General features: G+C 39.6%; 1 protein-coding gene across 2 annotated transcripts in view; it reads right to left on the minus strand.

Annotated features, from left to right (window-relative positions):
- The window catches only part of rcan3 (regulator of calcineurin 3), a 30,942-nt gene that overhangs the window by 9,511 nt on the left and 6,537 nt on the right, over positions 1-14,894 (minus strand). The window contains exon 1 of one of the 2 annotated variants that reach the window (XM_067479962.1): positions 11,072-11,328. The exons of the other annotated variant lie outside the window; for it this stretch is intronic. Coding sequence (XP_067336063.1) covers positions 11,072-11,158 — 87 coding nt within the window. The 5' untranslated portion in view covers positions 11,159-11,328. Of the gene's footprint in view, positions 1-11,071; positions 11,329-14,894 lie in introns of those variants that run through there. 2 annotated transcript variants of the gene reach the window in all.

The following is a 14,894-nucleotide window of genomic DNA, read 5'->3' on the forward strand; positions in this document are numbered from 1 at the left end:
GGCACATCCTTAACCTAAATTGATGTTTTGGCATCAGCAGAGATGTGGGAAAAGCACCTAGGTCGTGTTCCATAATAGCATATACTGTTTGTTTTTAAGCTCACCAACTGACACACTCACAGCTGCCTGTAACAAGTGAGGGTGCTGATCACTAATAATTGATGTGGCCTCTACGAGCGGACATCCTAAGGGAATAGGAGGAGAGAGAGGAGGGGAAATCGAGGAAGAGGAGAGGGAGTATTGAGTTACACATGGCTGAAAGGCGGCCTGCTCATCTGCCATCATAAAGCTCTTGCACTGACCATGTGAGTACATGCAAGTGGAGTAAAGAGTGTATTCAGAATTCTGAGCTTTGTTTCTACTAAAGGTTATGTGGTATTTCTGTATGCACCCATGCACACTGTTCGCACGTGCACAGAGAGCATGCCTGCATGGCAATATAATGTTAAAGCACCATTACTATGTAAGCACAACTAAAGCTAAAGCTGGTTTTACCTTCATAAAAACACAGACATGCACTCACAAATGCACAGAGCTCAATCCAACACCTGCTACTATTGTATCTGCAGTGAGTGAGAGAGTAGGGCGGCAGGTGAAGGGGAAAAACAGTGTTCTTGTTTTTCATTCTCAACAAAGCCTGGATGAAATGATTTTGCCCGTGTAAAGAAGGGACAGAGAACAAATGATGAAAACCGACATTTCATGAATCCTTTGCTCATGCACTTCTTTTTAACTACCAGCAAAATCTGATGTGTGAGGGATGGAGGCCATCAAGAGGAGGTGGTGTGCCGTTCTCAAATAGCCCATAACGTGGCTTAATTGAAAAGTGTAGTCATTCCTGTTGACCACAGGTTTCTTCACCTCACCTTTACATAACACCCAAAGGTAAGAAGGGTTTTCTTGTTGGATCTTCAAAACATTTTTGACACTGTGTTTTCAATTTCTACAGATTTTCACCAAAAAATAAAAAGCTTTAAAGTGGCTATTTTTGCTTCTCTTGTTAAATGATTAAAAATACATATGACTCATGCAGTACTCAGCAATGTCTGTTGGTTGAAAACCAGTGGCAAAAATGATAATTAGGTTTTTAAGGTCAAATTTTGTGTTAGTGCTGTGATAATGTGACGATATATATCAGATGACAATGTCTAAAAATGTTTCATATTATTATATTCTGTAATTCTGAGCAGGAGGAGGTGTACAAAACAATAAGCAAAATGAAATATTTTATGTACTGTGCCGAGCAATAAACAAACAAGCAATAAACATCCATTCTGAAGAAGATTTACACAGGTTATGCTGATTTATGAAAATGGAGCCCAACCATTGATTATTCTTAGTACTAGTTAACATCAGCTGCAAATAGCTGGAGTTGCATCTGCTGAGAGGCTAAAAGGAACTTTTAAGGTGGAATTATTTCTTATGCACTACTCTGTTCATGTTGTAAATCAATCAGCCCAACTTAAATCTTAATACAACTATTAAACTGTTTTTATTGGTCCTTTTGCATGTTGTACACTTTACAGATGACTGGATGTTCAAGTGCTATTAAAAAATGTAAATTAATTAAAACCTATTAATGCAAATCTTTCTTCTCTGAGAATAAAATAGTGGTGAAGCCTGCAGCCTCTGTACTCTGGCAGCAGCACACCTGTGCCAGCATCAGACTAACACCACTACGCCTCCACAAGAACAAGGGAGCAACAAACAACAAACACTACAGAGATAATCTTCAGACCAAAGCCATTAAAATATGCTGTACATTTTGTGGCAAGGTTAATAGAAAGTTTGCACCTACATTCTAAGCTAAAAATTAATAAAATATGAGTCAGTACACTTTGGTCAAGTACGTAATCAAAACTGTAATGAGAAATCAGCTTTCCCAAGTGTATTTGTATTGAATTTACAGAACATACGCTTTATTGTGATATACCATGATACCCATTTTTGGAGTATGAAATAAACTATATTGGGATATCAAATTATGGTCATATTCATAGTCATATTGTGAGTATATGTCTTAGCTACATAATTTGTGAAATGAGTAAAATTAACTTCTTATTGGCAATACTGCTTCAAGTCACTGTTGTTGCAAAGGCTCCATTTCATGCAGGGAAAATATGGATGTCAAGAAAAACAATTCAACATAAAAAGAAGGACAAACGGAGAACAAAAACAAACCAGCACAGTAAAATCTTGCTGGTGAACTGCAGCCACTCTGCCGGTGCCTCCAGGGTCATCCCTCAGCAGATTGCCTCTTGGGTAATGAGGCAGTTATGTTACTGATGGTAATGGAAAAGCTGTCATCGTGGTGTCAACAGGACAAGACTGTGGACACAATTCACATTCAGTGGCACTGGGAGGCAGCAAGCACAGAGCCAGCTAGTGTTCCTGACAATGATCTGAACAAAAGATCGGTTGCTTTAAGGATGAGACGTGGTTTAGTGTGCAAGGACAGGTTTTCATTTGGTGCGATGTCACGCAGCAAGATAATAAACAACAGTAACCGACATAGCGATGCAGAGGCAAACAGGAGACAGGAAGCGTGACAGGGCTGAGAAATGTACAGGTCTGCGCACTGCATTTCACACCTCTGTCTGACAATGACTCAGTAAGGTGGTGGAATTATGTGTAACCCTGTGACAGGTGACTGTGACCTAAGTGTTTTCTTTATGTACAGACAGGATAAGGTTTTTCAGTGTTTAGGGATCAGTGACAATCAGCAGCAGCCACATCCTGTTCTGTAAGCACAGTAAACACAGTGACAGATAAACATCTTCTGAATCCAAGTCCAGTTCCACCAAAACACCCACTAAAAAACATTAGCTTGTGAACATATTCTTTCTAAATTGTGTCCAAACTGTAAAAGTTCACAAAATTTGTTAATCTGTCCTTCATCGTCAGTCAGCATTAAGTCCCGTCAGCAGCAAAACACCCACATGTCCCACATCATTCATTTGCATAGCCACATGCATGAACAATGCACCAAACACACTAAGTAGACACACAAAAAGAAATCTGGCACACAAAGACACAGATCCCATTAATTTCAAAGTGAGACTTTGCTATGTTACAATGGATTTATTTTTCTAAATGAGACAGAGATCTGTCTTGTCGAGGTCTGATATAGATTGTTTTATATTATTTATATAAGAAGTCAGAAAAGTATTTAGTTTAGAGATGAAACAATTGCTTAAGAACTGGTTCAGCAAAAATACCCAAATGTCAGTTTTTTCCTACACAAATGTAAAATACAGTAATGAAAAAAAACATTGGTTGCAGCCCCAACTCATTATCTACAAGCATGTTTTTTCCTGCAGAAATCTTCAGGCAAAGCATTTAAATTCACTGACTGAGTCACAATGCTCTATTTTGATCCAGTCTCTCATTTAAGCCAGTACACTATTTAAATTACACTGGCACTTGGATACCAAAAATCCACAACTGTAATCCACAAGCTAGTTCAATTCTACATTGAATTAGACCATCCACCATCAACACGAAAAGATTAATCAAGTCCAAATGTGAGGTAAAGAAAGCTTATTCTGTGTTTTTTCCTCATTTCTTTGTTGAATCACTCATCCTTCTCTGCGACATGTGCATGGCTGTAGCACAGTCTAATCCAGACACTCGTGCTTGAATGGGATTTGGGTAAAAACCAACAAAATGGGCCACAGAGCCTTGGGGTGAATGAGGGACAGTTTACACTAAAAATAGATGATGTTGGAATAATTAAGAATATGCATGTCTTAAGCATCTGGACCATCATTTTTAATTACAGTCCTCCCTTAAAGGCCCAAAGTGGAACCTGTCTAATGAGGTCAAACTAGGTAGGCAGAGATAAACAGAGCTGGATGAAAAATCTAATACCTGCACGTCTGTTCCAGCACATTTTTGCTTATCACATTCCATTTTTTCCATGATTGTTCCATAAACCAGAGCCAATTTTCCATTGCAGATATTCCTGTTTGCCGCTAGCCTACTTTTGGACAGGAAAATGTATCATGTTTAAAATATTACTATGAATGCTGTCTGATGATTAACAACTCAGTACTTTACTCAGCACATAGAGATATTTCCATATTAATGAGTGCAGACCACACACTCACATCTCAATCATTTTTGGAGTCTTTAATATTCTTATCATTTGTACTGATTTTTGAGACCGTGTTCTTCGGCCAGTAACAACCACTACAGGCACATTTGCATTGTTACAATCAGGCTTTCAGTCAGATCTGTCAGTGAGCAAATACCAGATTCCCTGACACCTTTTTCCTCCCCACACACCCCTTTTTGGAGCAACGCCTGTAGGAGCACTTTTAGCATTTTAACACATCTGAATCCAGTATCTAGCACACATATCAAATTTGAATCCTTTCCAGTCTCATTATGTTTAGCCTTTGTGATTAGCAAGTAGCTCAAATCGGAAACAATTACAACCAAAACAAGATGTTCCTTATCAAAATGAAGATTAATTAAGCAAATTTTCTTACTTTACTCCATTGCATTTACTTTAGAATGAGGAAATGACTAGTTACCTTTCATATTATTTAAACTGTATGACAACATCATATTGATGTTTATTGTGAAATTAACAGCTACTGTATAGCAGTACTTGAGGAAAATAAATTAAAAGTTGTTAGATTCAAAAACATTGTTTAAATCAGCTCCACTGTTACCAGCTGCAACAATTAAGTGATAAAAACATTAACACATCAATAATTATAATCCAATAATATTACATTCTTTGGCGTGACAGGCCATACTGCATGCACTTTTGCTTTTGGTACTTCAAGTTTTTTTTACTGTACTTTTTATAATACAGAACTTTTAATTGTAATTTTAATTGAGTATTTCTACACTGTGGGAATGATACTTTTAGTTAAGTAAATGATATGAGTACATCTCGAGGTAATGGCTAACAAAGAATTGAGAATTGAATTGTAACTGGTAAATAGTAACTCTTACTCGCATATTTTGGTCTAGTAATTTAATTCTTTAATTCTGTGGGACAGTATGTACGTATATATGTATGTATGCGTATTGTATGGTGTTTCCACCAACTTAATGTTTAATTTTTTAACAAGCAAGGTGGCCTGAACTCACAAAAGCCAAAAGGACAAAAATAAATAAATAAATAAATTAGTTTTTCTTCACACACCCGATTGTACTTTTGACATTCATACATATGCTCTGTATTTACAGTTAACTTGCTGACTAGGATGAGGATGAGTTAATCTGTCACAGGTAAATCAGGGACTTGGTATCACTGAATAACTCTAAGGATGTGTGTGTGTGTGTAGTAACCTGACACCCATAAAACACAGCTTCTGTCAAAACAGCCATTAATATAAACAGTAGCATACTGTTTTTTCAGTATTAAAGTAGAAAGTAACAAAGGTTCTGTCTGCATTGTGAGGCCTGCATAATCACAAGGAAGCATGTGAATGGGTCAAGTGTTAGGTGACTGATATCAGTTTACAGCATATGGGGATATATTAATGCTATTATCACCAATGTGGTTGTTATTTTTTTTTTATTGAGACAGCAGCTTTATCTGGTCAGCACCACTTAGGCTTGGCTGAACACACATGCACAATAACACATTTTCCTTGCATCCCACACTATTAACATGATAACATGTCCACGCACTCTCCCACACAGACCCACACATTTTGATAATCTAAAGAGAAACATTACTCAAGGTGGCTAAGATATGCTACGCCAACAGCTCCTGCCTTGTGCCACCGTTTCTTTCATCCGCACAGTTTTGTCTCTTACTGCTCTCTCTTGTATTTTACCCTCACTTTCTACCTTCCTGCTGGCATGTTGGGGATAATGCAAAACATCGTTGATCACGATAAAAACACATAGATCAGTATAAAAAAATATGGGCAGTGAAATAAAGCAAGGTATTAATACATTTATATAACTGCAATTTCAAGATGTATCATGTTACAAATTATTATTTGAGAATAATACGCTATGATAAACAAATACATTATGATGCAGTATTACATATTATAATACAGTATACAGTATTATAAGTATACGGTATATGGTATAGTATATAAACTAATTACAATGTGATGCAAAGTGATGAATACTAATCCTGTAAAATAAGTACCTTTATTTTTGTTAATGCAAGTAACAGAATTTCAATGCAGGTACATCTGTGTCCTTCTGCAAACATAACTGTAAACAACAGCCAATTGCAATTTGATTACTTCCCAATTACTTTCCACCTCTCTACTTCAATAAAGAAAGGCAAAACTCAAAGACATTCAATTTAAAGCTATATAAAAAAATGAGAAAAGCTGAGACTCCTCAGCCTTTTAGGAATTTAAACCCGCTGATGATTGTCATTTCTACGTGATGAAATACAAAAGTAATTAACAATCTAGGAATAATTAGTATGTTGTATTTAGTAGTATTTACTTTAATAATTGGAACACGAATAAACACTCCTCTACAAAGCATCAACAGAGCTAAAGTAGTTGGGCTAAAGCAGTCTGTTTGGATAAAACCCTGTTTTATTCTTTTAGTAATTACTTTGGCATTGCTATTTTAGGCACTACAACTGCCTTGTCTTTCCAGAGTTTGTGTTGGACTTGAAATCCCACTGGAAAGTCTGACCACAAAATAACAGCTTATCTCAGTAACAAAGGCCAATCACTGTGTGATGCTGCTCCCCAGTCTTCTTCCTTGGCGACTCAATTGTGGGTCTCAACGTTCCACTGCAAGGCCTCTTTCTTTTCATCGAAACTCATCACTTCGCAGTCATGTTGTCTTGGCCACATTGTAAGCGGACACCCCAGCCAAGGGACTGTCTTTTTTTCGACGTCACTCTAACGGATGCAGAACTAACCTTTAGATGACACTTGAGCCACATCACTTCTCTAGGGTTTCAGGCCAATGTGAGCTGCTCATCTCCACCTGCCTTAAGCCCAGGCTGGGGGAGCAAGCACACCTGAGCCCACTGCTGTGTCACTGCACCGTTCAACCTTGCCCAGATGCAGATCTGGTTTCCTACCTGCACACAACATGATACTGTCATAGTCTACATCTATCCTCTCTGTCCTAATGCTGCTGTTCTGCCTCTTGCCTTTACCCCATCAACCGGTCAAAAGAATCGCATCAGTGTTTTTAAATGAAAGTCTGGGAACAAATTAACATTCCCCTAGAATTTGAATGTTTAATGTTAAAGTTTAATGAGGCAGCCCGTTAGTGAACTTTCTCTAAATATTAAAGCAATGCAGAGATAAGGATTACAAACTGCCAGGGTGATAACTGATGATAGCAAATCTGCCTTGGGAAAAGTGTACTGTCATGGGAGGAAAATGTTTGGTGTCCCCTCAGAAATTTAGCAAAAGCGGCCACTAATATTATAGCTAGGCCATTACCGAGGTGTTAATTCTGCCATTACTTTCAATAATTTTAAATTATTACTATTAAGCAGTGTTATCAGGAAAGACTACTTTTAGGGCAACCAAACTTAACCTTAATGTTGAGTAATAATAAAAAAATAAAAAGATTAATTGTTTAATTCTAAGCTTTTCTGTTAAGAGGCTCAAAATAACCAACAAAAACTAAATGGTTACATGTTACATAAAGTTGTATATCAAAAGGGACAGTGGGAAAAAATTAAAACAACACATAATCACATGTGCGTTACCACATTCAGTCCAGTTTTGTCGACTATAAATAGCAGATTAGTCGTCAAACTTCTCCCCCTTCTTCAGAACTAGCATAATTCCTGTGACAAAGCCTGAGAACAGACGTGATACAAATGACTGACAGAGAGCAGGAGGACAAAGTGATCCAGGCGACTGGAAACTTCTTCAGGCGTCTTTAGCAAGGAATGTGTGTGTGTTTGCTGACAGAGGTGTTTGTCTGTAGGTCTGTGAGTCTGCTGACTCACTGTTGTGGTTGGAGTGTGTGACTGTGTCTGTGTTACTACAATCTTCTATGTGTGGGAGAACAGGCTTAAGTTGAAAATAGCTATTCATTGTGACTTTAAATGCATAGGAGTTACTCTATAATAAGGGGTCATAGAGGTCATAATACCCAAACCCTCCTTCTCCCCTAAAATCTTGTGTTAAATGCTTCCTAATTGAAGCAAAGACATTTTATTCAGTGACAGACTGAAGCCAGAGAGGCCCTTATGAAAGAAAGCTTACAGCCTGATCAATTATTTACACACAGAGGAACATATCAAAATGGCAAGAGAAAAAAAAACGAATAAATTGCATGTAAATGTCAGCATCAAATGAAGCTGCCAAGGTAACTCTAAAGACTTGCCTCACACTTTGTGTTCAGTAATAAATTCTCCTGCCAGTATTCTATGACCTTCACCGTGTGTCCTGTGCTATCATCTGCAGATGCTGATGGATCTTCCAGGTAATAACAGTGTTGTGACAAACAAACACATGGAGCGACTGCTGTCAACCCACACTTCTGGCCTCGCTAAACCTCACAACAATACTCCTTTTGTTTTCGCCAAATTTCAGTACAGAGCACTTTAGAATAAGAGCCCACAGTACAGCCATCTCTGCCATTATTATAAGAACAACCTGCTCTGTCCACAGCCTCTCTCTTAGGCTCATTAATGATGTAACCAGCAGGGATTGAGCCATGGCGTAGGCAAGCCATTTCAACCGTGTCAAAACAGTGGCTCCAAAATACATCCGCCATTCACAAAGCTTCTCCTCTAATTAAAAACCTACTATTCACTTATTTTCTACATGTCACCCATTCAACACTGCAGTCATTGCCTAATCTTCCTGTGAAGCGTCTATAAATAGCAGCAATCCGCATATTAGTTCTAAAGAGCTTTGCAACAAAACAGTCCGATTATTGTTTCTCATCTTCAGGTTTATCAGATATTAACAAAAACAAGGGCCTTAGACAGGCTCAGATCTTGTTGAATGATAATAAAAACAAGCGCAGGCTGACAGGGAGGTGAGCTCAATCAGTGGCCACTCCCCACATGCCCCGTTTTAATCTGGCCTCTCCCCCAAGTGCTCTCTATCGCTCTCTGTGTGCCAGAAACCAGGATTAGTGGCGTTCTCTGTGCTATTCGAAAGTCAGCCCTCTGTCTGCTCTTTTAATTGTACACAGACTCCCTTTTCTTTGCGTGAGTCTGGTAGAGGAGGCCCGATAAGAGCTGCTTGACAAGGAGTCTCAGTGAAGACTGCTCTGATCAGGACAGTCTGATCTCTCTGGGCAATATGGATGATCTAAGACGACTAACCTGGGTTTGTTACGTAAGTCACAATGAAATAAATGTGTCTTGATGTAACACATTAGCTCTTTGGTTATGATGCAAGGGACATTGTCAATACCTGACCAAGAGTATTACCACTTGAAAACAACAGAGACCCCTTACAAACAGCACCTGAGGTTTCACCATGTACCTTGACAGATACTTGTCACCCACAGTCCCTGAGAAATCTTAAGGATGAGCGTCATCCTGTAATTACAGAAAAACTACAGGGTGACACACTGGTATCTTTCACCTTGGCTGCTCTGCAGTGGTTAAAAAGTGTAATGAGAGTGTGGAGCAAACACAGCAGCTGTCTGGGTCCCTGGGAGAAAGCAGACCCCAGGGTGGGCCAGCGGCTGAGTTGCACTGTGTGTGTGTTCATGAACGGTCACACAAACATGCTATTCTTGCATTGCTCTCAGGCCATCACAGACACAGGAGGCAGAACGTTCCATACACACATGCATATCCTCCAGGCAGCTTGTATAAGACAAGTGATAAACTCAGAGTTGTAAAAAAACAAAAGGTGTTGTGGGGATGAGGGTGGGGTGTCTGGCTGCTTAAAACTTGCAACTGCTGCCTTTGATATCAAGGAATAGCTGAATTTAGCTTTCATCACAGCAAAGTGATGAAGAGTTACACCCCCTCCAACCCAGCTAACACTGCCTGCTTATGATCAACTACCATATGCGTGAATATATAAATAGTCATAGCTAATCAAACTTTCAATAAACTCCTGAGCTGCACTGCAATTTGGTTGTATTCTTCTTTCTCCCTGCATCTCTTTCTGCCTATGTAACGATGAGCCAAGTCAGACTGGCAGACATGCAGCCAGTAGGCGAGGGAATATATTCTGATACGAAATTTCCAAAGGGTTTAGTGGGTGAGCCAAGCATTGGCGGTCCATCTGTGTGGTCTTTTGAGCCCCCCTTAAACTGGCATGTAGCAGTGTCAAAGGGGTTGTCCAGAGACCCACTTTGAAATCCTTTCAGTGTGACTGCTGCCCTCACCTGTGACTGACAGGCAGCAAATGAAACACCTGTACCTGCCCTTAGGACAAATCAATAACATACTGCTGTAGGGAGGGTTTAGGTTGCTCAATACAGACTTTATAAGAACCTAAATCTACTAGAGACGAAATGATAATTATCTTTTGCAACCAAGGGAAAAAAAACTCTTAAATACCCGCATTTTTCCTTCTAGCATTTATAAATAGCGCTTTTGAATATTATGGTAGAATTATGTCTATGACGTTTGCATCAAACCGCCCGGAAATATTTAATTGGGTCTTCATGACTCGTTTTTGGTACCACACCTGACCTACTGCAATGCTGCTGGGATGAAGAAAGAGCAGAGATACAGAGGGGTAGAAGAGGGTCTATCCGCCACTGCGTCTAAAACTGTCTCACTTCGTCCTCTGCATGTGCCTTGCATGGACAATTCCGTTCATCTCACCCTACTATTAAACTTGGGCATCTTCTCCAACACCTATGACACTTGCACGGTCACTAAGAAAATGGTGCATTACGCATATTTCTTTCCTTCCATGTCTACCCATTTCTGCAATTCATCCAGCGCCAGTCACCGTGCAGTGCGCGCGTCGCGGGACGTGCGTCTTGGCGAGCTGCGGCTCCCATTGATAAAAATCCTCACCAGCGAGAGGGCTGCATTCAACGTCACCAAGACAGCCATGCACTTCTACAGGCCAGCATGCAGTCAGTCGGTCCCGAGCAAACCGCTACACAACCACACCACACGGGCATTATCACGAATAGCTGCAACGTGCATTTTTGGGAAAAACTGTACCTGCATTTTGTCTGATGTAAACACCTCGATGTCTACTTCACAGGCGATGATGGTCACCATCTCCAATTTCATATTTATCGATGGCATTCCCTTTCGTGGTTGGGAAAAACGAAATGAAATAAGTCTTTCTCTTTCTCTCTAGAAGGTCGCAGAGAAAAGGTCTAAACAAGCTCTTTTTCCAGAAACCTGAGGTCAAGTCCACCCGACTGCTGTGGGTTTTATCAGCTGTGACTTACTGTTGGACTCCTCACTGCACTGACCCGCTGCTGAGTGATGCTGCAGCAGCAGCAGCAACCGCACACTCTCTCACTCCCTCTCTCCCCTGCCCTCCCCTACTGGCGCCACATTGACGTCATTACCATCCTCACGTTCGTCGGATTTTACGCCACCACAGCGCTTGACGAACCGTGCACGGGGCACTGCAGAATTTACGGTCCGGCTTATTCCGCTTTTTCTTGTATTTTTGTTTGCTTTGTTTTTACCGAACTGCTGAAGAAAATGTATCACGGCCATGTTGAGAAGATCACGTAATCAACAAGACAGTATGTGCATCAGTGTCAGCCCGACTCTGACCTACTGTATTCTAGAGTCTGTTATTTACCTTAGATGCCTCAGAATAATGGTCTTCCTTTAGATAACGGTGCAATGAACAAAACACCATGGAGGTGGACATAATAACATAAAGCCCTACAATAACTTTGTAATGTAAAGTTAGTGTTTTCGACTGTAAGAGAAATTAGGTTTATATTTTGACAGATGAACAAAATAGCGTAAACACCAAATGCAGCCTAATATAGTACTAAATACTGTTTTAAAATTCTGCTATGCAATGTTATTTTTTCTGTGATGTTTGGGCCAGAACTTCTCAGTGAGCTGTGCTGCACTTTTAGTGCTGACTTGTTGACTGGAGATTAACTGTACCGTGGCTTTTTATCACTCACAATAAAGCAGATGAAGCTGCTCATGTCACTGCTGCCACAGCTCCTTTTCTCCTAATTATGATGATATAGTGCAACTTTCCCATCCAGCTGAAGACCAATCATTTAAAAAATTCCCACAGACATTAAACCGTTGCATAATGTTAAAATAAACCAAGTCTTCTTTCCATCGCTCAGATCATCGCTCTCTTTCTCCCACCCTCCATTTCATAATAATAATTATTGCCAGGCCGTCAGAGACAGCTAAGTCTCCTTTAAGCCATTAATATCAAGCTCTGAGAGGCAAGGGCTATTTATGTCTGTTTGTGTCAGCCATTGTCCACGCTGTGCAGATGGAGAACATGAGAAAGATATGAGAGCATGACTCTGACATTCCTCCACCAGACAGCACCAGTCAGTCAGCCAGTCTGGAAGAATAAGCCACCAAATGGCAAAAATGCAGCATATCAGCCACAGTAACATGTTGGCCGAAGCCTGAACAACATCTTGCTCCATCTGGTGAGTGTTTTATTCTTTCAATTTACACTTTTACAGCACACAGTACACAAGATGCCATCTGACAGGTTTAGATATAAATTCAGATTCAGCCCAATGGCTCATTAATCATAACATGAGAAATGATAAAGCAGTGCAAATGTTGCTTTGTTTTAAACCTGTTTCTGTCAGCAAATGTAGGCCATGTTACCAAAGGTTGTGATAATTTATTAATGCATTATTGAATAATTCTCTTTTCACCTGCCACTATTTTAAAAGCCTTCAGACAACAGAAGACAGGAGAGATTTACTGACTGTCAGACTGGAAAGTCCAGTTGAGCAGATGCTTTCCTCATTCATATGCAGATTTAGACCATGGTCCTCAAAGTCACCCACTCTGTATTTAACAATACAGTACACACCTCCACATGAGTCAGAACACCTGTGCACCATATGTTGTGAAGGACAGCTTAGAAAGGAACAGCAAAATGACATAATGTTAACTGCAACTTAGTTGAAAAAACTGGCTCAAGTAAAAAATAAATGGCAGCTTAAAGTAATTGGTAAAATAGCTGAAACTGTTAAATATCGGATCAACAACTGACACAGCTAACAGTACTAGGTGGTCAAAACACTGATAAAATTAATGGAAGGAAAAGTTAAAATAGTTAAAGTAATAGGTAAACAGCTGAAATATTTAGCTAGATGTGATGAAAGAATGATAGAAAATGTTAGCTAAAAGAAATTGATTACAGTAATTATTATTAGCCTCTCGCGGGATTATTTGCACTCTTGAGTGCAACAAAATCTAACCAAACTGACCTACAGAATGAGCATTCAACTGTTTTGAGAAAAGTTTTGCTTAGTTTAATTTTATAAGGTTAAGATTAAAGATTTCAAACAGATATGACAGGTGATGTTGTTGAATTGATCCTTAAATGGATCCTTAATCTCAACAGTTGAGGAAAGAATAAGCTTGGTAACCACTGCTGGTGCTGATAAACAGTGCTTTGGATGTATATTGGATTGTGTTGATGCACTATGCTGATGCAAGCCACTGAACCTATTTATCACCGCTGATAAGTAGGATGGATCACTGTGGATGATGAAGCACGTCTGGCCTCATCCTCCTTCTCAATTCTCTAGTCCTCATTCACAGATCCCTCTGTCACAGTCAGCACAACACTTCATGTAGGAATATTTTAAGTTCTTACAGTCATTATCCATTTAAAGTAAAAATATGTTACCGAACAGAGCCAGTGGTCACTTCTTAACCTTTTTAGCACTTTAACAATTGGGGATTAGCTGGATATCTACCTTCAATGTGCAACATCTTAACTTAGTACAAAGATGGCAAAACAGAGTCAAACAGCTATGCTCTATAGGTTATTTTAGCTTATTTTTGTTCTCATTCAACTCTTGGAAAAATAAAAAATAAATGTACACCTAGCAGCCAAACACTGACTCCACCTGGTGGTTTAATGTTGTGGTGGACAGGGTTTAGCATTGGAAATAAATTTAACTTTGGCCATGAACGACAGGTGCTAAAACACGTGGCTCCCTCTGATCAAGCTGTGTATCTGCAAACTGGTCAGACTGCCTGAGCTGATGAAGCTGCATATTCTCATGATTTTGGCAGTCTAGTGTGTGCAAATAAGATGGAGGTGGCTAGATTTATTGGAATATTTTTTTTTAAATGATTCTGTTACTTCTCCTTGTCAAGAAACAATTACACTTGCAGCACAAATTCACAGATTCACAAATAGTTAATTAAAAATGTGCATTAAACATTAAATCCACTCAGTGGTTTTATGTTGCTGTGGACAGGGATCAGCATGGGCATGGGCAATCTGCAGCTATGCAGCCCTATACAATGAGGTACTGTAGCAGAGTCTCTAATATGAATGATGTACTTCATAAGAGATTAAAAGAGGAGGAAGCAGAGATGCTCAAAGGGTGAGACACTGTGTCTTAAGCTCAGTGATGAGCCTAAGCAGGATTTGTATTCTGAAGTGGAGCTCTGCAGAGGAACAAGAGGGAGGAAATCAGGGCAGTGGATCATCATGGTGGGCTGATACACTCTGTAAGTTCCATGCCTGTATGTTAGTGCACGCCTGCACCAGTACAAAATGAAACAATACAACACATGCACACAAAGCCTACTTGCAAACATATGATGTGTTGTAATTGTCCTATTTCATCTGTGAATGCTAAAACTGAAATAGACACAGAAACAAACTTGTAAACATTTATTCACAACAAGAAATCAAAATGCCAAAAAAAAAAGCTCTTCCAGTCACGGGTGATATGTGCTCACTCTGTATGTGGGTATGCATCAGCGAAAGAATGAAAGGAATGATGGTATAATAACAAAGTCCAGAGCATGACCACTGCCGGCATGCAGACAGGCT

This window comes from Channa argus, chromosome 16 (assembly GCF_033026475.1).
Source record: "Channa argus isolate prfri chromosome 16, Channa argus male v1.0, whole genome shotgun sequence".
In the NCBI taxonomy this organism is placed as follows: domain Eukaryota; kingdom Metazoa; phylum Chordata; class Actinopteri; order Anabantiformes; family Channidae; genus Channa; species Channa argus.